This window comes from Lytechinus pictus, chromosome 19, assembly GCF_037042905.1.
Source record: "Lytechinus pictus isolate F3 Inbred chromosome 19, Lp3.0, whole genome shotgun sequence".
Lineage (NCBI taxonomy): Eukaryota > Metazoa > Echinodermata > Echinoidea > Temnopleuroida > Toxopneustidae > Lytechinus > Lytechinus pictus.
This window is the reverse complement of record NC_087263.1, coordinates 2,306,572-2,332,865: the sequence shown is the minus strand read 5'-3', so window position 1 is coordinate 2,332,865 and position 26,294 is coordinate 2,306,572. Positions and strand designations below refer to the sequence as shown.

The window sequence follows — 26,294 nt, the reverse complement described above, 5'->3', positions numbered from 1 at the left end:
TTCTTAATCTTTGACGGATTATCCTCAAACCTTCACCAATATTTTTTATTACTTTTTCTGCTATCTTTACAATAAAATTTTCTTCAGGGTGAACTTCCCCTTTCATGCATACTAATATTGCACTGATTCTTTCTGTCATGATGTCAGGCTTTGAGGCTTTTGTTTTGGAGTGATGATGATCTTCACCATTTATTTCCCCTTTGACTTCTAACAGGAATATTGGGATCAGTGCCAAGCTCCAAAGCAGCATCTGCTCCTCCTAAAGTGGGTAAACCCAGTGTGTCTTCTAAGCTCATGCCAGAGCAACAGCAGCATCAGCAACAGATCCAGGAAGCTCCGGTGGCACAATCTCCAAACAACAGCATCCTCATGCCAAGACCCAGAAAGATGCGCTTCATGGGTATGGGAATGGGCCACATGCAGATGCCTTTCAGCAGAGACACCGGAAGCAACATGGGCGAAGGCAGCGGCATCGGGGGTGGTGGCGTCGGAGCGGGTGTCAGCGAAGTGTCGGTTGTTCCAGACGTCAGGGGCATGGAGGTCAGTAGGTTGAGCGTGACCGACGTTACGAGTCATCTTCCGGGAAGCAGTACTAGTACCTTGAGCTATCAACCATCTCTGGTGATACAGCAGCATCATCAGCATCCGCAGCAACATCCGCAGCAACATCAGCAACAACATCAGCAACAACAACAGATGAGTCAACAACACATGCCAGTCACGATCACTGGCTTGAGTTCGATAGATGTCCCTGGCACCTCAGGAAGCTTGCTCAAAGAACTCGAAGGGGCTGATTGGCAGTCCCACTGGCAGTTCACGAATCAATGACATTCATCTCCTTGAGAATTGAGGACAAGCAGCTATTCAGTTCCTTCAGCTACCTATCGTTCTTTGATTATCATAGTTTCTATAAATATGTACATCTGTTGTTCATCAGGAATTAAATCATGTGCTGTTTTTCTGATATGGGTGTGATGACTACACTGAATATCAGAGTTGAAAATGTATGTACAGTTTTCTTGTTTCTAATGGAATTAAATGATATGCTCACTTGAACATGTATACCAATGCACTTCTGAAGAATTTCTGCAGTTGATATTGTGCAAACCATAGAGTTATATGATCATGTCAAAGTCTTATTGTGATTATTGTTTATAGAATTTCCATGTGAAGTGTTCATTGTCTCACACAATGGGATGTATGTTGACATCACAGACTGTCTGTAGTGTGGCTCTAAACAGACTAACAGATTATTTTTAGCCCTTGAGCACATTGCTTGAAAGTTTTTTTTCTCTCTCAGGCAGCATGCTCACTTGTTTGAACATGAAAAATACCCAATATTTTCTGATAAGATCTGATATAAAGATAAGAACACAACCATCAGATTATACTAGGCACAGAGACACCAGTCCTTTGCCAGCTTTCTAGCCTCCAAAACTTCCCTTTCAGGCCTTTACATGTTTTACATTGTAGGGGATATGTGTAGGTTACTAGGTATTAAAGGCCAGGAAAGGTTCTGGTTATATTTTTTCTGTTCAGGCAAATGTTGTAAGTAGTAACTAGTGATATAATTGTAAGACATTCCGGGTATTCAATTTCCGATCTTGCTTTTATATCCAGCCACATTCATACTTGTACCTTTAATAAACTGGTGGTATCTCACAGCTATATTCTATCTTCAGTTAATAAAAATGATAATAATATGCAAAATTTAATAGTGCTTGATACAATTTTTCTAAGCACCGCATACTGTTAACCCGGCTCTAGCAATGCTACCCTGATTGAATGCTCGAGCATTCAAGGAATTCCTTCCTACCGGGTACCTACATGTATTTACTACACCTTGGTGGAGAGTGGCAAATGTAGATAAATGCCTTGCAATAATATGCAAGTGCTGCAGTGAGATTTGAACCCGGACCTTGCGGGTCATGAAGTTATTCAGGGAGCCACAACACCACCACTTTCTTCATCCAAGTCGTGTAAAAACCTCAATTTCCCATCTCATTTCATTTTAATTTTTAACTTGCACAAACAGAAACTCATTCTTGATAATCATCAAGAATGCTAAGAAAATAAAAAAATGAAAAATGATGACACTTGGTTCTGTAGAAATTTTTACAGAAACAGTGTTTGTCCCATTACATGAACATTACTCTATAATCCTACCAGATAGTTTATGCTGCATGGTACTGAGTGGCTGGCTAGATAAGCAAGATTGGACTATATTTCATGCATGATTCAAGGAAGATATGATCACACTAGATTTTCTGGCTTAAGCCTATCCATGATCTCGGTTAAATGATGATAAATTAAAGTGTCTGTGAATATGTAGACCTTGATCATACAGTGAATAAATTGCTTTTCATTGCGCATGTTGGTGAATATTGTAGAGCGTGTCTTGTATAATTATAAAAGCCTTTGGAAGGTGTCGTGTAATCACAAATAGAATTTGAAAAAAAAATGTGTGCACCACTTTTATGCTTCAGTTGTGTGTTGGGAAATTGATTGAATTAATTATCTCCTCTCATGTATGTAATTAAATGTACAGCATCACCAAAAAAAGAGAGATTGAAATGATCACACTTTGTTCTATTTTTATACATGTATGTGTATGGTGCTGGGTAGAGAAAGAGCGAATTGAGAATTTACACTACTGTGATCTGGCCATAATTGGGTTTCTAAAAGGTTAGATAAATCTAGAATTCTACTCCCATTGCATTAATATCAATGAGGTGACAGTCTGCTGACTTTCACAATTTTCTTTAACTACATGAATAGAAATAGATGAATATGAATAAAAATATAAATGAGTACAAATGAATATAAAATATCTATAAATGTATATAAATAAACATAATGTAGATGAGGAAATATTTCCTATTTCTGAAAAAAATGGTTTCCAATGTTAAACATCAGCTTCGATATTAGGTGATCTGTATCAAGTTAAGGTTTTTTTAAAGGTCTGAAATAACACCTTTGATTCGTAAAATTGGCAACAATGTTTCCTTCTTTTTTTTCTTGTTCAAATAAGGCAAGAAGAAAATAGATTATATTTCTCCACTGAGATATTAGGTTAAATGTATGGAATTACAATTTCAGCGAGGTCTGATATAAACACACTTTAATTTCATTTTTTAAATTCTATTTCGTTTTTATTTTACGCACAAAGTAAGGGAAAAACAGAAGAATGCAAGTCTCCCGACTTGTCAGAGAAAATCTGCAAAAAAATGTTGAACTATCTCAATGCAAAACTACCTCCTTTCCAACAGCTTTCAAAGTCATTCATTACACTATGTCTAATGAATCGTTTTGGGTTGAGAAAGATCTTTGATAGCTTCATGTAAGTGAGTTACAAAAGAAATCATTAGTGATTATGATATTGGTATGATATTTCACTGTAGTTTTTTCTTCCTTTACAGATAAATGAAAGTTGTTGCAGTAAACACCGATTTTATGAGAAGTCTGTAAAACAAAGTTTGTTACCGTATCATCCTAGACCTAGATCTTGTACAGTTACATACTGAACTTTGTCAAATCATGAAATCTAAGCTGGCTTGGAAAAATACCTGACATTTTGATGAAATATGCTTATCTTGCTTTTTTTCTCAGCAATTTCACAATTTTTTCCAAAATCCTTTGGTATATTTCATACTCGTACAAACAGACACTTGTGGTGTCATTTGATCGAATTCTGTAAAAACTCATTTTAAAATCGTTACAACTGGCATTTATCTATGTTTAGGTTGGGGGGGGGGGTATGATGAAAGTGAAATACATCCATTCCAAACATTAATTCACCGTTTATTATCTATCCATATTTCATTCACTTCTGATCGTTTTTAAAACCATGTGAGTTGAGCGTCCAATAAAATGTAGGCAGATACTGTGACGTCTGGATGTGCTAATATTCACACAAAATGAATAAAGAAACATAAATCCCACAGTTTAAATAAGTCAGGGAAACTGTTATAAATGGTTGGAAAATGTATTATTGAACTTACATTGTATAAGCAATTCTTGAATTACAGAGGTGTACAGCATTTCAACTCTCTCTCCCAGTAGAAATTATTTTAATGCAACCAGTTTTGTGGCAAACTATTCAAAATTCCCTTAAATTCTATCAAATTTTATATTGAAAGGTATATCTGTAGCACTGTCAATAAAGAGATATTATTATGAATTTGCCAATATTTGGTAGATGCTCTGCTTTTTTTTAAATAGATAAATATATCTTTTTTAAAGAAAATCTTTCTGGTTATTAGTTGAATATTTGTAAATGCTAGATCTTATGACAGAAATATTCTGCCATGTTAACAATGTGAACTTTTTTTATTTCAAAAGAATTGAAAATTGCAAGCTAGCATTATTACCAAATATGTACACGTAAGAGCAAAGGTATTCGGTGCACATTTAAATGAAATTTGTCACCTTATAGTTGCTTTCTAAATTTGCTACCAAGTCTACACACAAATAAAAGGGTAGATCTGTATATTGCTCAATTTTTACTTGTAAGATACATGTAGGCAGGTCCTTGCATTTCTTCTTCAAGCTGACCAAGAATTTCCAAAGTTAATGATTTCCTCTTAGTTTAATGCATTATGAAACAATGTTTTGTATTTTTTTTTGTTCATCCAAATTGATCTCCTTCTGTGTTAAACAATGTTAGCACTTAACAAACAATAAGTTATTGCTAAGAGAAGCCCTGTTACAACTGGAAACGTTACTTACATTTTGGATCAGTGTTTGACATCGCAATCCAAAAGATGTGACCGGGCCTATTGTTAGTGCCCTGTTAGCACTAACATTTCTGTGCAGCTGGTACAGAACGTTGGGATGACTTTTAATACCATACTTTATGAACGACAACCAGTTATTTTAATTCACCAAATTGAGCCACTGTTTATGTGTATAAATGCCGAACCTGTGGACTCTGAAGTCCCAAGTGTTCTTATCTGTGTGTGTGTTTTTATATCTTGTATAAAATGTATACCATATTGAATTTTTAGATGTTTATTTTGTTTTCTTGACCATGTGGTTAAAAGCTACTTGCAGGAATGCAGGAGGTAACATAATGATGTATGTGATCACAGAAAGGTTGCAGAATTTAGATGTTAATTTTTTGTGTCAAATAAATATGCTTCACTCTGTAAAATATTTGATCAGCTTCCGTGAAATTCATTTTTAGTGTTTTTGGTGTTTTGGGCATGAGAGAGGCTGGCAGGTGACTCTGGGTAGGCCAAATATCCGAGGACAACAGAGATCTCTTAGACTTTGGGCAAAATTTGACCTAGAAGATGGTATCGACACATTTGCATATTTGAGTCGGAAATCATAACGCAGTTCTTGTATAACGTATCACATTATAACGTCCAAAACTACTTCATCTACAACCTGCTCATCTACTACTCATTTGGTCTAGAATCCATTTTTTTTTGGGGGGGGAGGGCTATACCCGTTCCATCTATAATACATGGATAAATTTACCGACTGCTAAAAAGTTCACCTGTCACTTAAAGCAAGTATAAAATATATATTTTCTTCATAATGTAAATTAACAGACATTGGTTAACTATGAATTGACTCTAACAAATAGGAGCTGTAAGTTCCCATTCGCCACCTGTTTTGTAATATGTTGTAAAACTGAAGGGCCCCCCCCCCCCCAGAAAAAGGCCCTTGAAAATCACGATCTAGTGCTTGTGTTGCAATTAAATCGAGTTGCAATACTAAACATCAAATCAAATGATTTTTGAGTCGCAGATATCTTGAAAGTGTGTACATACATTTGATTTTGCTTCCTTTCCGTTTTTTTTTTAATCAAAGGGAATGACATTGAATACAATGCACATAAGGATATGAAAAAAAAAGTTTTGTTCATCATTGTCTTTGATTTAGAATTGAAATACAGTAAAAACCTGCCTACAGTGACCATCCAAAGGAAAAAACAAAATATAGCCTTCGTCAGTGTTTCCACAGATCCAAAACAAATCTCCCGAAACTGAATCCCAAAACTCATAGACATTTCCTGGAATTTTCAAGTTTGATTTTTAACAAAAATCGGGCAATAATACAGCGTGCCTAAATTTGGTCCAAGTGACCAAAATCAAGGAATTTTTTTTTTTTCACGACCTTAAAAATAGGAACAATGTAAAATGTGAGCGCGAGCCTAAAATTTTCAGCTATTGATCTAAGTAACCATGTAAACAGTTCTTTAAAGGAGAATGAAACCCTTGAAACCAGCTGAATCCATATCAAAGAGAAAAATCAAAGAAACATATTGTTGAAAGTTTGAGGAAGATTGAATGAATAATAAGAAAGTTATGAGCATTTGAATATTGAGATCACTAATGCCATGTAGATCCTCCCATTGGCAATGCGACCAAGATCTGTGATGTCACACACGTACAACTCCCTCATTACTTTAGTACTTATTTCACTTATATTCTCACTTTTATAGAGTCTTTCTCAAGGTGAGGTGTTCTCTTTATGAGAGGACAAGTACAGAGGTTTCACAACATTATATCATTGATGAATCGTTTGTCATATGATGAGAAATGAGCAAAAAGAGATGTTTTGGGGTATATTTTCAGTGTCCTGAAGGGGAGAGTTGTTCATCTGTGACATCATAGATCCTGGTCGCATTGCCAATGGGAGGATCTCCATAGCATTAGTGATCTCGACATTCAAATGCTCATAACTCTTCTATTGCTAGTCCTATTTTACTCAAACTTTTGTTGATCTTATTCTTTGATTTTTCTGCTTTCACAAAAGCTAACTTGCTCCAAGAGTTTCATTCTCCTTTAAATATAACATGAATATTAAAACTTGCTACGTTTAATTGTAATTTTTGGATTTCCCGAAATTTCCTGGAATTTTTTCATTTCCCGAACGGTTCCTGGAAAAAGTCAAAATTTCCTGAATTTCGGCAAGAGTGGAAACACTGTCCTTCGTAAGGCAGGTGGCTGCTATAGACAGGTTCTTATACACACAATCTGCTTGAGTTGGAATCGGCTTTAGTGATCATTATAGGCAGGTGGCTGCTAACACAGATTTGACTGTACATCATTACAATATACAACTCAAAAGTTTTTTCATCGTTACATTCACATTTAATGCTTCCATACCTTGGTTCAAATTTATCTCGAAAGTACAAAAGAAAACAACAAAAAATCACACCATCTCACTCGGATAATAAGAAACAATCGCATCACTACATTTACAATGAAATCAGGTATACATCAAGCACATTACTTTTCCTTGATTTCCTTCAACTCTTCTCTACACACCACTACATTTTAATTAAGCTTCTTGTGCATATATTGAAATGCTTTTTTAGGGTATTTTCTGCAAAATCTGTCCTTTCCAAATAACATTTTGGAGTGAAAAGAAAGACGATTGTCTTTAGGAATATTAAAGATAATAGCATCCTGCGCATTCATGGAAATGCTCTAATGGGGGTTTTTCCTTCTCATATGTCTGTTCCAGGGTAACATTTTGAGTGAAATTGCCATCAGTAATGAGATAATAGTATAATCAGCCAGTAAAGTACATATAGCACATGGGGAACATGTGTTCTTTTGCAAATTCTAATTGTGGTTTCAAGCCCACGTGATTGCCAGCATGTTCCCAATAAATCTGCACGGATTTGGAGTCTTTAATTGGTTATATGAAGTAATTAAAGTCAGACTTGGATCGCAATCCAATTACCAGAATACGAAGCTCAAAACCTCGAAGGGGATTGCCTGATTTTGCTTTCAGTGCAAGCAGAAAAAGAAAATTGAGAGGACAAGTCGTGTATTATCGGTGCTATGCTGTGAAAGTAAAACATCACAGATTAGATAATTGGAGTTTGAATAGAACTTACTTTTTTTTTCAATTTTTTTTCTCCATCTTTCATTGATCTAAAGCTTCCATTTTCATTTTAAATTCATCTTAGATTTCAATTATAAGGAAGAAGTGAATTTCTGGTATAAACTATGTTCATCTGCCACTTTATTTTAACCACATGGCAATTTAGCACAAGGCATGCGTTAGATCTCAATAAATCCACCTCATCGCCATGAAATCACTATTCAATCCTTTTTCGGTTCATCAAAACAAGTAGAAGACGATAAAGACCAATTAATCAGATAAAATCTCACACATGCCTGGGAAAGTGAACGCATTTCACCCCCATCCATTTTCCAGGCTACATCTTGTAGATTATAAATAAGCCTACATTTAGGATGCTATGTTAATGTATTCCATCAGTTGTGGTTTCATATTCACGCTTGTTTCCATGCTTCCTGATTGCTATATACTTGGTGAAATGTGACACGATAACAACATACTGCTCCCACTATATGACACTGACTAGAGCGCTGCTAGTGAGAGAGCGGTAATATGAACAGTGCTAAAAACTACTGAACCAAACACCAATCAACATCTGTTTTCATGGTCCCCGACTGACATTTTCTTGGTGAGATGCGACACGAGAATGAAGCATTGCTCCCATTTAATGACCCTGCTTATTACCAAGTTGTAATATAAACACTGCTAGATGTTGTTAGCCAAATATCAATCATCATTCTAGATATTGTTACCATTTTGCTGGGATATCAACGTTTTGATACATATGTGCGATAATGAAAAGAATGTTTTATTTTCTCAGTGCAACATCCGTTCAAGTCCTATAGTTGCTTGATTAGCACCACATAATGTTGACAGATAAATATGTGGAGAGAGACAATGGTTATATAATATTGTTGAGAGAAGCATTTCACGAAAACGTCCCATGACATTTGAACATTGTGGAATAGGGAGTGTTTCTTTAGGAGTTAAGTGTGACTAAGAGTCCAGCTTAAATGCGTATGCGCACATGATATATAACGTCCACCCCAATAAAAAGTTGGTTTGAATAAAAGGAGAAAAATCCAACAAACACAACACTGAAAATTTCATCAAAATCGGTTGTAAAATAAGAAAGTTATGACATTTTAAAGTTTTGCTTAATTTCACAAAACAGTTATATGCACATCCTGGTGGGTATGCAAATGAGCAGACAGATGACGTCACCCACTCACTATTTCTTTTGTATTTTATTATATGAAATATGAAAAATTCGAATTTTCTTCTCATTGTCATGTGGAACAAACTTTTATTCCTCCCTGAACATGTGCAATTACCATTATTTTAACAGTTTGTGGTTGAATCAAGTTGGTCCCAATTGTCAAATCTGTAAAAATTGAAATATTGTATAATTCAAACAAGAAAAAACAAAAGAAATAGTGAGTGAGTGACATCATCGACTCTCTCATTTGCATATCAATGATTTGTGCATATCACTGCTTTGTGAAAAATAAGAAAAACTTAAAAATGTCATAACTTTCTTATTTTACATCCGATTTGGATGAAATTTTCAGTATTATGTTCGTTTGATTTTTCTCTATCCATTCAAATCAACAATGTTCTGGGGTGGACTTGACCTTAAATATGAAGTAGCGCATGCCCCCTTGGCGTGGTTTGCCCAATGCAATGATGAGTTTCATACTCCAATGCAAATGGGAATTTAAATACGAATCTAATACCCCTTTCATAAACCCAATTATGCGGCTAATAGCAGCATAATTTGGTCGTAAAATCGGAGGAGGACCAGAGTTATCCTTATTATTTTGATGCTGCAATTATCCGCATAATAGCAGCATCGGGACCAGATTTTGACTATATGAACGCATTTCAAAAGTAATGCGGATAATTGCCATGGTGCGGTCACAAGGTCACTCTTTTCCAACACAACCGCATCGGAGGGGGTGTGTGCGGTTGCCATGATGATTATCCGCCTTTTTCAGGACGGGCGCTCGTAAAAATAGTGCGGATAATTTTCGGAGTTTGTGAACGCAATTTTTATTGAATTATCCGCATTACTCTTAGGCGGCTAATTGGAGGATAGGTTTATGAAAGGGGTATCAGTCATGCTAAAATCTCTGTGAAACACCCCCCCTGCCCCTTCTCCTTGGATGGTGTTTGATGAAGCTATTTGCAAAGTTATTCTAAACAATTCTGGTTAACAACAAGATTTCCCTGCTGTTTAGCTAGTGGGATTGATTTTTTTTAGCATAAATCAAATTTTGATAATAAACTTTGCATTCAAATTCTGGTTAATAACAGGATTAGACCCTACATTGTATTAAGTATCCAAGAATGCATTCAAGTAGTCCATGAAGACATTCATAACTTTACAAACGGCTTTGTGAAACAGCCTCCACGGGCTGGTTTCACAAAGGACTTACAACTGTGGTAACTTTGTCATTATAGCAACTACCATGGTAACGGTGCTCAACAGCCAATCACAATCAAGGTTTCTACAGTAGTTACATTAATGGCAAAGTTACAATAGTTGCAACTCTTGAAGAAACAGGCCCGGGAATTGATTATCGAATGGTGTTCTGTTATAACTCTACAGGATATCAGCGTACATCAAAAGCCACAAGTAAGCTCCAACGATGAATATGTACAGCGGTCAGCATCTCTCAATGACCGGGATCATTTCGTTGCCTGGAAAGATAAAAAGGTGGGAAATCATTACATGAACCAAACTGTAACAGATGCAAAGCAAAGCAAAAGACAGGTGAAAGGTAAAAGACAGTAGTTGCAGCAAACAATTATTTCATGAGAAAGTATTTTGAAATAAAGGTTAATTGTCAAAAATATTATCATACATCTAGATCTGGTACATTATTTAATGTAAACTTGTCTTTGTAAAATCATGAAATCTTAGCTGAAATTTGTTAATGTTGACGATCACTAACACAAAAATGCATATGTGGGACAGTGTATTAATATTGCTTCGAAAAATACCCGACACTTGATGGAATTTTGTGCTAATTTTGTTCATTTTTCAGCAATTACGCATTTCTTCCAGAGCTATTTGGCACATATATTTCATTTACACATGCATACACTTTGGTGGCAATTTCATTGGATTCTGTTGGAACTCATTTTGATATTGTTACCACAACTGGTATTTATATTAAACTTTAAAGTATGATTAAAACCTGGTTTGTGAATAGGGAAATTTGTTATTATTCAAGTTTGGTCCAGATTATGGGGACCTTCCTGAAAAAATTGTCATCTGTTTTTCTAGTTTATAATAAGTTTTATGCTCTCCAATCATCATTATTTTCACAGCTTAGTAAGTAAAATATGAATGGAGAAAAATGGGGGTAAGACATAAAAAACGGGAACTGCGCAACAAATTAATGAAGGCGTCATTCTGAAAAAAAATAATGGCACAACGAATTATTATCTCCCTGCCAGTATTAATAAACCTAGGCATGATTTCAATGGCATTTTTATTTAAGACAATCACGTAACTATACAAGATGCAAAAATCGTCAAGAAGATTGTTGATAGCATCAAAACAGATCATGAGAAAACACGCTCCCAACAAATAAAATCATTTCCAGGTTCTGAGTACCTCTTTCTCCTATTCATTAGTCTTGCAAATTCTACATCACTTAGCAAAAAGGCCGGTTTTGGCTAGCAATTTCCGACACACTAGACAGATTATGATAATGAATCCTGCAGTGTTATTGTAACTAAAAGATCAAAGAAATGAGTACATGCTGCTAATACCACAGTGGAACTGTTGGGGATGACATGTGGATGTAGAATAGATAGAGAGTTTTTAATGTGGCCTACTTCCTCTTCAACTCTCATTTCCATTAATTTCAAAATAGAAGGAAAATGTGAGATTATTCTTGGTGTGGTGCTTGAGTAAATTGGTATGAAATTAAGATAGTATATAGATTATGAAGGAAATGATGATGGTGATTGTGGTGGTGATGATGGTGATGATGATGATGATTATGGTGGTGAGATAATGATGATGATGATGGTGGTGGTGACGATGATGATGACGACGACGACGATAATGGTGATGATGATCATCATGGTTGTTACAATTTTGATGATTATGCCTATGGTGTCCATGACTACGGTGTCCATGTTGACGATGATGAGGATGATGACTATGTGATAATGTGGACTTTTTAACTTCTCCAAACATCACCACAACCACCACCACTACTACTACTATACTACCTCTCCCACTAATACTACTACTATCATTTCAGCCATAAGTTATCATACATTCCCTCCTTATGTGAATGCGAAGCTCACCTTGGTGCGGCCTTGATGATGTTATCAACTCGTAGGATCATCTCTGCGGCTTCTGATGCACTGAGGACTACCTGACGTTTCACCTGGAACGACTCCAGTACCCCAAGTTCCATGGTGTTTCCTATTGTACCATTATTCATATCTACAAAGAAAACAATACAACACATTACGAATGCTTCCATGAGATAATAATAATATTTTGCATTCAAATATCGCTTTTAACGAGTGTTTCTATGCGCTTTACATAGGAATTAACACAAAATCATAATACATATTAGTGAATATTGACATTTCATGATAAGATTCCAAAAATTAATCAAGTAAAGATAATCACAGAAAGCCCCATCATATGCGGCAAGCCACCCCCAAACCAACAATAAGCAGCTTTGGAAGGTTCTCTCTAAATAGCTATAACAATAATTTAATCTTCATAAAGAAAGTGATACAATCTGTCTTCTTCTCATAGAGAAGGACTAGCAAAGTGATGTAAAAGACTTACTCAAACCCATCTTGTAATTTCCTTCTGTGTGTGCCGCTCTGAGCTGAGAGACGAGTTCAGCCGAATCGTATCCAGCATTATCAGCAATGATGATTGGTAGCTAAGAGTAAAGAAAAAAAATTGTCATTGCCGCCATCATCATCAGCAGCAGCAGTAGCAAAATTAACATTACAGCTAAAGCCATGAGGAGGCGTTGTGGTCTAGTGTGTTCAATTCCCAGCCATGGCGCCGCATGTTTTCCTTCAGCAAGAAATTTACCCACATTGTGCTGCACTCAACCTAGGTGAGGTAAATGGGTACCGGCAGGAAGTAATTCCTCAAAAAGCTGTGCGCACCGGAATCGGTAGACAAGCTTAGCTGGGGCAATATAGGAGCGCCTTGAGCACTTAACAAGGTGGATATGTGTGCTATACAAATCTTATATCGTTTTATAATTATTTCCTGTTGTTGTAGCCAATAGCTATTTCTTGAGAATGTCTTTACAACCAAAGTTAATTGCCACTACATCATCAAAAATCATTAACATACATGAATACCGAACTAGATGGACTCCCAACAGCACAAATTCAAAATCTATGCCTACATCACTGCCAGGTCAAGAATATAATATACATGACCCTCAACCTTTGGGCCCGTATTCTGAAGTCAGGTTTCACTTAGACCATGGTCTAACTCTGCTATAATTATGGGGAGCCAAAAACTCAAAGATTCTGCTTGTATTGTATATTTCTTATATTTACTATTTTGTTTCCCTTTGTTTTCATAATGAAGAAAATAAATATTTCAGTTATCATTCTGAGACAGTTATAAATGATTTGAGTGTCGTAAGAGTTAATAAATTAAACATGCACTAATAGAGATTTGTGCCCCAATTGACTCTCCAGGGTTAAACTACAACTTTAAACCAGGATTTAATTCAAACCGGAGTTCAGAATACGGGCCTAATACTCCTAAATCTCCAGAAAACTACTGTCTTACCTGTCTCAGGGCCCTGGCGAATGCCTCAATGGCAACAGCCTCTTTGCCTGGTGTCCTGGCTGCTAACTCACAAACGGCATTAGCCATCAACATCTCAGATGCACCTAATAAAAATAATAATAATAAATACATAGGAATCATGTAGCGCTTAAGGCCCTTGGGAAGGCGTTCATCAACAAATACCACTCTCAACCAAGGTGCAGTATATGTGTACTCATTAGAACGAAATAATGCTCGGGTGCCTAGGCAGCCCAACTAAAGTTGGGGTAATAGTATCATGTCGAGCATGGCTTGCTGGGAGAACAGTTTTTAGAACTGAAGTGGTTATCCTAGGTAAAATGATGTACTGTATAAAGCATACTTTCCATAGATGATCAAAACACATCAGATACATTAAAAAAGAAAGCAATATAACAGGTTCCAACTCAATCAATATGTTTAAAGGTTGCCTGTCAAAAAGCACTTGTCAGTCAGTTTAGAGTCAGTAGCGTAAACTTAGCAACATGACTACAGTACACACAGAACAATATTTGAAAGCCCTACCTCCTCCTGGCACTGTCCGAGTGGTCTTGACTGTCTGTGACAGGACACAGAGGGCGTCATGAAGCGAACGCTCGACCTCGTCAAGAATCTGTTGGGTGGCTCCTCTCAGTACCACGGTACAAGCCTCGCCAAGAGCTACACCAGAGAACTTGATCAGTTTGTCCTCGCCTGCAGGAAAAAAAAATGTGTAGAGATTAACACCGACATTTAATCCCTGAACCCTACCTTACGAGTACTTTTGGGTTCCATGACATTTGCTCTGGCGACAATTGCTCGGCTCTAAATTCCACACACTAATCAAATGATAAACTTCAACCGTGGGTTTAACATTATGCCTTACCCTAACCTTAAACCGAACATAATACCCTATTGCAACCCTAACCCTACTTCTTAGATGAAATAAACCCCAGAGCAATCGTTGCAGGAGCAAATGTCGCTCCACCCACTTATGAGATAAACAGTCTACTAATTAATTATACACTTTGTAAATGACAACTTTGGTCCATAAACACTTCATCTCCTCATACAGACTAAGTGATGTGAGACCAAGTGGACATTAGAAAACATGGTTGGTTATAGCCTACCTGGAAATCAAACAAAATGATAAATGGAGCTAAATGACATTATACCAAATAGTAACTAGATCAGGGCTCTGTGACACAAATACCAGTGACCAATCAAGATCATCGTTGCAGGCGCACTTTGTCTAAAATACTGACCGGGAACCAATCAGTGCTGTTCTTTCATGTTTGCAATTCATCGCAAACCTTTGTGTAACGGAGCCCTGGTTGTAGATGAACTAGGATTAAACTATGTCGGATGAGACCAAAAGAAATGTATACAAAGAAGGTGCAGACCAAATGACAACGTGCCATTTGTAGTACTCACCAATCATGACTTCTTCGATGAGGTCACAACGGCCAAGCTTGACCAGGTCAGGGCGGTCAAAGGTGGAAACAATCTCTCCACCGGTCACCAAGGCCAGACGCTCTACACCCTCAAAGTCTGCATGCTCGATGGCCATTACGCCCTGGTCAGCAAACAGCTGCTCTGGGTAGTTATAGATCAGTTGCCTAGACAAGGGAAGATATGTTAAAGAATTAGGAAGAATACAAGAGGGAGCAACGGCAAACACAGGTAAGGTTTCGAACCGGTGCAAATTTTGCCTATATTTACCATGTTCGGCCCAGGGAATAATTTTGCTTTACAAATTTGAATAGCATTTTTGGTCATAAGAGAAAAGCTCTCAACTAAGCAATGTACAGTCCTATGTAAAAATATGCTATACGAAAGACTCTATGCATAGCAGTCTTTCAAAAATGTGGAGCAAATTGCGATGCGATACCAGGAAAATTGTTCCCTGTCAGCCGTGTGCGATTACAATTCATGTATGTCATCATATAGTTTTGGAAAAGTTAAGCCCAATAATGTGCATGGAATAAAATAAAATGCACATGACTTTATTCCAAAAATACAATTTTCACTATATTTGATTGTGTTATATCTGTGTATTATGATTATAATAATGTTAATGTACTGCATGTTTGTGATGGACCCTGCCATGCATTCAGAAAAGAACCACAGACCTGGGGGGTATTTCACAAAGATTTAAGTATGACTTAAGTCGCACTTAAATGCCTACGCGTACATGATATGGAACGCGCGATCTTATTGATAGTTACGCAGCAGTGCGCGTCCTCATGACACGATCTGACCAATGCTGTCAAGCCTTTCATACCGTACGCAACTTGGTATTTAAATGCGACTCTAAGTCATACTTAAATCTTTGTGAAACACCCCCCAGGTGGGTGTTTCATAAAGCCGTTAAGAGCAACTTTAAGAACGACTGGTGATCCTTTCTTACGTGCTAAATAATCATCAATGAACATTTAATGGTGAATATTACCACTGCATGAGGATCATCAGTCGTTCTTAAAGTCACTCTTAACTCACGGACAGCTTTATGAAACGGCCCCCTGGTACATATCTAGAATTCATATCTAGAAGACATGATTACAACAAAGTTCCTTGGGCTAGAATTACAACCATGAATCATAACAAAGTAAATACTTTCGCATTTTTGACAGGGCACATTTCCACATTACAGCATAAATGGGCAAAATAAATGGATCTCTCTAATTGATCTAAGCCAAATGTATCTATTTAATCAGAATGGAAATAAACAGCATACCTGTTGATGAAGACATTGATGTCATGTTTAAGAATTTTATCAACCTTCTCCTTCATCTTCTCTTTCTCAGCCAGTTCGAGCTCTGCGATCTTAGCTGTCGAATCCACTCTCACTCGAGAACCAAAAACCTGAAAAACAAGAAAAATAACTTACTTCATATGAAGCAACACATTTGGCTTTGCAGTCGGATCCAAATGCAAAGAAATAAAGAACAAAAATAAAAGTTTATCGCAACTCATGACGCCATTTATTGCAAAAGATGCATAGCTAATATTTCTATTATTGAGCAAGTTTTTTTTTCCAATGGAATTATTGATTTGGCACATACTTCTTATTTATTCAATTCATACAAATAATCAGAAGGTTGTGTGTTCGAATCCCACCATGGCCTAGGGTCCTTTGGCAAGGCATCAATCCACACTTTGCCACTCTCACCCAGGTGCTAATTGGGAACCGGTAGGAAACAACCGTCATTGCGGTTGGTTTAGCATGTGTGCACCTAACAGGCTGCTTGAAATTCTATGAATCCAGTGACTGGGTAATAATAATTGTGAAGCGCTTTGAGCAGTCGTAGATTGATTAAGCGCTATATAAAAACCAGTTATTCTTATTATCATTATTCTTTCTCGTGCTACATGTACATGATATATCCCTATACAGCTGACTTAGCACCGTAGAACATGTTCAAGTCGTTCATAAAGTCAGGCGTAACTTTAGGAATAACTTTATGAAACACCCACCATGTAAGTTACTTTGTTCTTTCATTACAATGACTAACCTTAATCTTATCTGTATCCATGGGGGTGTTAGCCACCAAGATGCGAGCATTCTCTATCCTCTTGGGTTGGTTCACACCGACCTTCTTGTCCAATAAGAAACCTTCATCAAGGTAGGATTCGTTCATGTTCCCACCGAGCTTCTTGATGATTTGAATAGCATGGAGATCAGTCTTTCCCTGTGGTAGAAACACAAACAAGATCAATTAGCATTGAGGGTCAAATTTTAACATTTTGGGGGAGGGGTGAAATATGAGCAAACCTGCCAACACTAAAAAATATTTAGAAATGAAAGGAGACATTTTATATACAAGTTTTTATGGTAACCTATTTTTGAATGAAAGGATTACTTTCCCTGTAGATTACTGACAGATTTTTTTTTCTTTGGGGGGGGGGGAGATTTCCTCGACTTTAACCCTAATTTAACTGGACTATTTCAGACCAGGATATGCTGGGGGAGAATCAGTTTGTGTCCACCCCCCACCACAAAATTGGTGCTCGGGGCACATTGTCCCTGGTCCCACCCCATGCCACTCAGTTGGCATGTCATGTGAATGACTTACCTTCAGTCGTAGAACTGCATCAACACAGAGGGCAGAGAACTTATCTCTGTCATGACTGACTATCTTAGAGCTCAGTGTAGTGTATGCAATCTTCATCAGATCAGATTTGAATTTCTCAGGATCATCACTATAAAGTAACAAGGAAAAAAAAAGATAAAAGAGTATACAAGATATTAATATCTGGACACATTGGGTGATTTCAAGTTTGGTGTTGACCTTTTGGTGTTGGTGTTAGGTCAATTTTTACATGAGCATAGCACCAAACGTGAAATGAAGTTGGTCCTGAAAAGTCACTCTCTAGGTGTTGAGCTGTCTGTATCGTGATTTGTATTATTTGAGTAAACTCAGAATAGGATTTGGAGCTAGAAAATGCAATCCAAATTGTGCTTCCAACACCAACACTGGACTTGAAATCACCCAATATCTGTTAAAGATCAATTTTCAAATCAAAAACATGATATTGTATCTAAAGACAGAAACCATAATTGGCTTGTATTCTGAAGTCTCGTATAACTATTTATTTGCAGAATGTTTGTGTGTATTCTTTGAAACAATGTTATCTTCCTTGTGTGTATGAGATAAGTGGGGGCGTCATGGTCTAGTGGTAAAAACTCTTGCCTTTCAATATTAGGGACGTGGGTTCGATTCCCAGCCATGGCGTGTTTTCCTTCAGCAAGAAAATTACCCACATTGTGCTGCACTCAACTCAGGTGAGGTAAATGGGTACTGGCAGGAAGTAATTCATCAAAAAGCTGTGAGCACCGGAATCGGTAGACTAGGTTAGCTGCGGTAATATAGGAGCAGCTTGAGCACCAAACAAGATGGATACGTGTGCTATATGAATCCTATATTATTATTATTTATTTTTCATTCCAAATTGTTGTGTGTGAACAAATTGAATTTCCATATGAACTATTGCATCATGGACAATAAAATATCTGAATCTGAATCTTAGGCCATGGTCAACTCTGAGCTGAAATTATGGGAAACAAACAATGTTAAATTCATGTTTACATCCTATGAATTTCATATGTTAGCTTGTGTTCTTTTCCCATGCAATAAGAGTGAATAAAAGGATGTTAGTCATCATTCAATTCAATTTAAAAATGGTCTTTATTGATGATCAAACATGTCGATAACAATCGCACATGAAAAAACAGCAGGAGCTAGAAAATTCATGTTTACAAGTTGGTGTTGGCACAATAAATTACATAGTAAAAAATATACAGTGTAGTAATATGCAAAGGCTATAATTTAAAAGTTAATACAATTTTAGATAAAGTACAACAGGCAATGAATGAATGTAACATAAAAATGGCAGACTTGAATTCTAGGAATTGTTCGAGAGATGAGGTGGTAAATTTAATCTATACTGTTCAGTGATTTATGTTATGGTTGGCTATCCATAGTTAAACCATGACACAAGTTTTACCAGGGGACCATAACACAAAGCTTGGCAATTATTGTAGAATATTGATTGCATTGACTACAATGTAAAATTAATTGTGAAAATCAAGCATACGATTAATCGCTAACATTTGTGTTACGAGACCCAGAGTTCACAATACGAGACCGAGAAATTGAATCCTTGCAATGCAAGTGAATTCCCAGAATCAAAAGCATCATGAAACAGCCCTGGATCATGTGCATTGGTTCAACTACTGCAATATCAAATGTCCTGTATGGTAAATGGATGGTTTTACAGCCTATCAGAGGGGCTTGATTGACGTTTTTTACCTGTGATCTTCAGATGCCTGTGTAAGTGCAGCTACGGCGACATCGATGGCTTTCCTCCAACCAGCGATGATCGTATGAGGGTGGAGCTTCTGGCCAACAAGCTTCTCTGCTTCCTGTTATGAAGAAATTTCAATGTTAAATATTAAAGCCAGTATATCACAGCTACAATGAACAACACCCGCACGAGACCACTGATATAATAATAATAATAATAATAATACATATGATTTATATAGCGTCTTTTCCATTTTGATTAAATGCTCAAGGCGCTTAGAAGAGAGCAAAATAGAACTAAGAAAAGTACAAGAAAGGGTAAATTAAAAATGAGGAAAAATTACTGTCTTCAAACCTAGTACCTGCTGGTGAACAAATGCAATTTTAGGTTGCCCTTAAAGGATGTTGCAGAGTTTGAGTTCTTCAGCTCCTGTGGAAGTGAATTCCACAGGGCTGGTCCGGCATGAGCAAAGGCTCGATCGCCCCAGGATTTTTTAGATAGTGGGATATGCAAGAGACTAGATTGGGATGATCGCAGTGTGCGTGCAGGTTGATAGTGGTGTATAAGAGACTTGTTGTAATCGGGTGCGGATCCTGGACAGAGCTTGTTGTATGCTGCGGCACACATGACCTTGAAGCTACATTATAAGTATTCCATGACACAATTAACAGTACATGGGGGAATACCAACACGTAAGAAAAAACAGCATGCACAAGCAAGAGAAAAGAGTATGTAACTTTGTGTGTGCTTGACCTATTGGAGTTTAACCCTATCTAGGCCGGGGTATTTTCGAAGTTCATATGGCCGGGGGGGAGGCCTCCCAGGCCCCCCCTTGAGATCTCGGCCGTCGACCGTGCGATCGCGCCGAAAATTGGTACGCGGGTTGTCTGGGACATAATCTACAAAATTGTATAGTAATTTATTTCATGCGAATTGCTAGTAAGTGATTATGCTAATTTATGCGTAATTAGTATGCGAAATCATACTTTTTTCTCTAACTCCCTAAATAAAGCTCCAAATGTTCTAATTTTTGGTATAGAAACTCTTTGTGGTGTTCTTAGCAAGTGTACATGAACAAAATTGCGATATCAAATCATTTTCTTATGTATTTCTTTGTTTTTTTTACCTTTTGTTTTTCATTGTTTTTTCAATGAAATTAGTTGGGGACTCTTCTGAGATCATAAAAAGCATAAAATAAATACATTTAGACCAGCAAAACTAAAAATAAACATACATTTATGATTTTTGGTTGAAAACACAATTTACATTGACTTTGTACACAAAATCACGTTTTTGAGCAATTTTTGGTCTGACATGCACTTACGCAATGTTGCGTAATTTCGGAACCACGTACCCGGGTGACCCAAAATTGGTCTCAAAAGTTGCGCAAGACTTGAAAGTAAAAAGTCAGCGAGCGACGCGGTTAAAACATTTCGCGCGGCGAAAATATTGCGCGGATCGTTGAGGGGGCCTCCGAGGCCCCCCCCCCCCCCGGCCTAGATAGGGTTAAGAATCTCTGGTGGTTTATTTTTAAAGCGCTGTACCTCTATCCATATTTCTTTTTTATATGTGACCCCAAAAGTTGCACTGTGTGATTGTCAATTGGAGCCAATTAAGAGTATTTTGGTCAGAATATTCAAATTTAAGATTTTGGTGTTTTCTAAAAGAGTATACTCTCCCCATTTACTTTAAAAATTTGGATGTACCAATCAAACCTAAAGAGTAGTTTTTCAGTGTTTTTATTAGACCTATTTTTGTCTTTTGGAGTTAATTGTAATCATGTTTTGTTCACACGAAAACCTGAATATTCATCTCTCTTTGAACCACTATAAATATAAAACAGGATAAGTTCTAACATTGATACTTGTTCAAACTAATGGACAGGATGTACCTAATTAGTGTGTGAACTTTGGGGGCAATCTGATAATTCCTTCTTTTGAAAATCTATTGATTTTTAATCTTCCTTTTGTCTACAATACACAATAGTTCTCTTCAATAGACGAGTGATTTTAATCCCCCTTTCTCAAAAGGAGTGTTCTGTGGTAGTGAACATTCTCCTCTTACTTGTATGTGTTAGTATCAATCTTTATTAATGAGTTACATATCATTATAAAGCTTAGAATCTCCTCTTTCAGAAGGGCTATTTAACTAAAATTTCATTCCTGATGACTTTTTGTGGGTTTTGTGGCGCCTGGTCACATATATCGATGCTCAAGACCCAAACTTCTCAAAAGCTTCCTATCTGTTTTTCCCAGGATGCAACAGTTTTCTTGTATTCTTTGCAACGGTCAAACCACAATATTTTCGATGAAATTGAATATTTAGTGTGCTCCTCAGTATTCCTTAGGTTTCAATGAAAATGGAATAAGAATCATATTCTTGAAATAAAAATTCATCATATATTCTTGCTAATATTGAGAAAGGGTATGATGCATCAAGACTATCATAATGTACTCTACATGGCCCTATGCACATGGGATTCAATTTCACTGTGTACTAAATGCCTAAGAATTCCTTTTGGTATTGGTGGTGATTTTTTACCTGATTGCTAAGAAAGCATGAATGCTTGTAAGCAAGCAACCAGAGGACCGATGGCTTAAGGTCCTCTCCGAAGGACCTGGTACTGAGGATTAATGCCTTACCAAAGGGCACTAGTGCACCAAGTGGGAATCGAACCCGGGTCACCGGAATACGAGTCCCCCGCTCTACCGACTGAGCTAACGCGCATAGTTTCTCTTTGCGTTTTCTTTTCTAAAAGAACACTATATTGCATAGATAGAACAACATGTCACATCGATTGACAAGATGAGAGGGGATTACCATATGAACATACTCAAATATCAATGAAGAATGGTGTGAAAAGTGTGACTTTGAAACTACAAAGGGCTTCAAATGGAAGATGACTTACTTTGAGAAGTTCACAGGCAAGTACTGTGACCGAGGTAGTTCCATCACCAACTTCATCATCCTGTACCTTACTGATATCTGATTATAATAAAAAACAATGAATTTATTTTTCCATACAAGTCATATGAAATAGTTTATATTAGCAGGTTGACAATAACCCCCCCCCCCCTCCATGAAATACATAGGAAATTAATTTTACATTGCTCATAAGAGATATTCTGACCACAAAGAGCATTGGGACAAGAAATTATTGTATTTGGACCTTAATTATATCATTTTATCAGAACAATTCTGATTTCAGGCACTCGTGTATGTTAGCAGAATCAAATTATTCCAGGGGCAACATACGGGCTGGTATTTAAAGCTGGAACCGAATCAGCTGCCAATCGTAATTGGGAGGATTCGGGAGAACTCTATTCTCTCTCCCTGAATGAGAGAAAATTAAGGAGGGATTTGGGAACATTCGAGGAGAGATTTGGCTCGTTTTGAAATGTTAAAACCAGCCGAATACCCTTCAAAATACTCCCAAATGTGGCCATAACAAATTTCATTTGGTCCACATTCGGGATTTATTCGGATGGAATTTGGTCGGATTCTGGGAGGCATTCAGTGTATTCTGGGCAGTCAATTCTTAGTGATTCTGCTCCGAGTCGGGACCTATTCGTGCAGAATCAGTCAGCATTGATTCGGGAGAATTTGTTTCTGGTGTAACCCTGGCTAACCTTCCCTGGTCAAACCATTTCCTTTCAAGATATACCAAAATACTACAAGCAATGAAAACACAAATAAATGTACATGGTCATGCATACACAGGAATACTGATAATTTCAATTCAATTAAATTTATTCATTTAACCATCATCAGGTACAAACAATTACATAAATAGATACCAATATAAATAATTATTCAAATACTAAATATAACAATAGAATGATGGTTTGGTAACCCCAAAGAAAGCAGAGCTTATAAAAAGGGGCCACCAAGTTGAAATGTACACTGAAAATATACAATAAATAATGATAATTACACTAAGTACACTGATGTAACAGCCTAAGGAAAAACTAAACAAAACAATAAACATCAAATAACATCAATCCAACTTACCAACAAGGATCTTAGCAGCTGGATTATCCACTCCGATGGATTTCAGAATGGTGGCACCATCATTCGTGACAGTGAGTGGTGCTGTTGGGCTGTTACTCTGTAAGATCTTGTCCTGGGGATAAAAAGTACAATCGTCAAATTAGTTTGGTGCATCTCGAGGAAGCAAACCATTGACAATATCTATACTAATGATGCAATAAAAGTTCATCCCTTTCACAAAATCAAATGTTATAGAGAGTAAAAGACCACATTTATTTCACTATCCTGAGAGCAAAAAGCAATAGGTTTAGAAGACCAAATCTAACGTTCTGTGCTTCTATAAAAGTCGAAGAATATTTATGTACGAAAAGATAAAACATGATCGGCATAGTTGTTTTTCATCATTGTCCTGATTTTTTCCCCCCAATAATCCATCTGTTAGATCATTTTAAATTTTAAGAATACAAGGTGATCATCTTTAGAAAGAAATTCCTTTTTCCAAGCAGAACAGCTTACGGCCAGGGCTCCACACTAACCCTTTTTTTCTACTGGTCCAACCTGTTCATGTCGGACCAGTAGATACCCAATTTCTCCTTATTTTACTGGTCCGAACCTAAATATACTGGTCCCCCAAACTAAAGAACACCATAAACAAGAATAAGTTTATTTTGCTGTCATTTATTGCTTTTATTGCCCCCCCCCCCAAAAAAAAAATACAAACAAACAGTACACACAGCACAATTCATGAGAGCCATTTTTATAATTTACAAGAGGAGAAAATATAATTTGTATAAGCTTGAAATATTTTTTACTGGTCACGTCAGACCAGTAAATCTGGGTAATTCTGAAAAGTTACTGGCCCGACAGCAATTTTTACTGGTCTGGGACCGTCGGACCAGTGCCAGTGTCGCGCGCAGGCTTACCATTCCTTTGGGACCTAGTGTGCTCTTGATCAAGTCTCCAATGGCGATGGCGCCAATGAAAGATGACATACGAGCAAGCTCTGCTTTCTCCTCCTCCGCATTATGCTTTAGAATCTGAACAGGTTGAAGGGATACCTATGACAAACAATAAGAAGTGGAAATTAAACATGCAAAAATTTCTTAAATCATGTTGTCTCTCTACTGATAAAAAAAATTTCCATGTTGACAATGCTCAATGTAAATACATTGGGTACGAAAATACATTAATAAAAAAAAAAAAAAAAAATATATATATATATATATATATATATATATATATTATTAATGCCATTTAACTTGAATTTATGAAAGAACCTAAAGCAAGGTTTACATGTAAAAGAAAATTGATGCTGATATTAAGCTGGTTTAGCAGGGGAAAAAAGAAAAAGTATCACTACAAAGCCTGGCTTGGCAATAAACCATTTATTTTGAAGAACACCAGATGCATAGTTATATTAATGGAATGAGTGAATACAGCAGTTTTTCCATTTTTCAATTTCCCCCTCCCCTTATTTCATTCACTTTTATCAATATCCCTCCTTTTTTCTCTTTTTTCCCTCCTCCCTCCCTATTTTCGTCTTTTTTCTCTTTTTTGCGCTGCCAATACAGTGGGGAGCTGGGGGCGGACCCTTTGACCCCCGCCTGGATTATTTAGGCTAATCGCCACGCACAAAAAAATCAAGCCATAGAAGTCACGTGTTGTGGACGCTAGAAGTGGGGTCGCAGCATGCGTGACCCACTAGTAAGAAATCCACTGCCAAACGCGGTTCATGGTGCGAGGTTAGCAATAGTATACTAATACTAACCTCGCACAAATTATTCCATTTTATCTTTATTATTCCATGTTACATCTGAAGGTCAAACATCAATTTGGTATCCTGCCCCCCCCCCCCCGAGTTTAAGGTAAATTTGATGCCGCTTCATTTCAGGTCAATTTGGCACCCCAAAGGTCGAACTCAAACATGAATTTGCCCCCCCCCCCCACTTCCCGGCTTTTTAATTACTTTTTTTCCTCTCTCCCCTTTTTTCTCCTTTCTCCCCTTCCCTCTTTTTCCTCTACCCTCTCTTTTTTCCCCCTTTTGTCTCTTACTCTTCATGTCTTTTTACTATTTTTCTCTCCCTTTTCTTGTCCTCTCTTTCCTTCCCCCTTTTCAGCGCTCTCCCCTCCCTTTACATAGTACATGCATGATTGCTTGCCTTGCAGTTGAAACAACAACAGCACACACACTCATGACACTTTCTTTGTGTTCACTGGACTGTCCAGCCTCCAGGCGTTTCTCTAAATCTGCATCATTTTCATTCTCTGTCTCTGACCAAATCAAGAATGAAGAAAGCAGCACCGGGAATCCGGGATTGCCAAAAGATTTTAGGACAACAAAAAATACTGAATTCACCACTTAATTTTCGTAATTGAGATAGATCTAATAGTTATCCTTATTTACTATCAAAGTATAATTAGAAAAGTTAAGATTGGGAGCGCTCAGGCTCAGCCTCATCCATAACGAAATCATCATTTTGGGGAAAATACACAAAAATCAATAGGCGGGATCAGGGTAATTTGCGGTTGCCAAGCAATTATAACCGGCGGACACTTCATGTAATTAAAAACATTGTATGACAATCATGCATAAAATAAAATCCATCTAATGGATAAGCACTAAATTCATATTTAACGATAATGATATATAAACAGTGAATATGCATACCATTTTGAAGAATTAGGGTGTGTTTCGAGTGAATTTTCGATCTCTTTTTTAGCACGAGGAACTGTAAAATTTTCAACACCAGAGGGCGACGTGCGTTGAAATTTAGGCTCGGTAGAACCGTCTCGAACATTTTGTAAAAGGCCCTACATAATATATAGTTACCGGTAATATAAAAACAAAATTGATTCCCACATAGGC

At 37.1% G+C, this 26,294-nt stretch overlaps 2 protein-coding genes across 2 annotated transcripts in view; one reads left to right on the top strand and one right to left on the bottom strand.

Moving 5' to 3' along the window:
* The window catches only part of LOC129283341 (cryptochrome-1-like), a 31,330-nt gene extending 26,176 nt beyond the window's left edge, over positions 1-5,154 (top strand). The window contains exon 12 of the mRNA XM_064114105.1: positions 215-5,154. Coding sequence (XP_063970175.1) covers positions 215-828 — 614 coding nt within the window. The 3' untranslated portion in view covers positions 829-5,154. The remainder of the gene's footprint in view (positions 1-214) is intronic.
* A 1,929-nt stretch (positions 5,155-7,083) lies between these two features.
* Positions 7,084-26,186, bottom strand: LOC129283201 (T-complex protein 1 subunit beta-like). Its single transcript, XM_064114016.1, has 14 exons — positions 26,097-26,186; positions 24,352-24,486; positions 23,450-23,561; positions 22,347-22,423; positions 19,444-19,556; positions 17,707-17,833; positions 17,146-17,322; positions 16,368-16,495; positions 15,065-15,249; positions 14,177-14,344; positions 13,634-13,737; positions 12,656-12,755; positions 12,157-12,298; positions 7,084-10,530 (listed from the first exon to the last, which is right to left on the bottom strand). Exons 1-14 carry the CDS (start codon positions 26,097-26,099, stop codon positions 10,506-10,508), a joined length of 1,596 nt encoding a protein of 531 aa, XP_063970086.1. The 5' UTR covers positions 26,100-26,186; the 3' UTR covers positions 7,084-10,505.
* Positions 26,187-26,294: the final 108 nt, after the last annotated feature.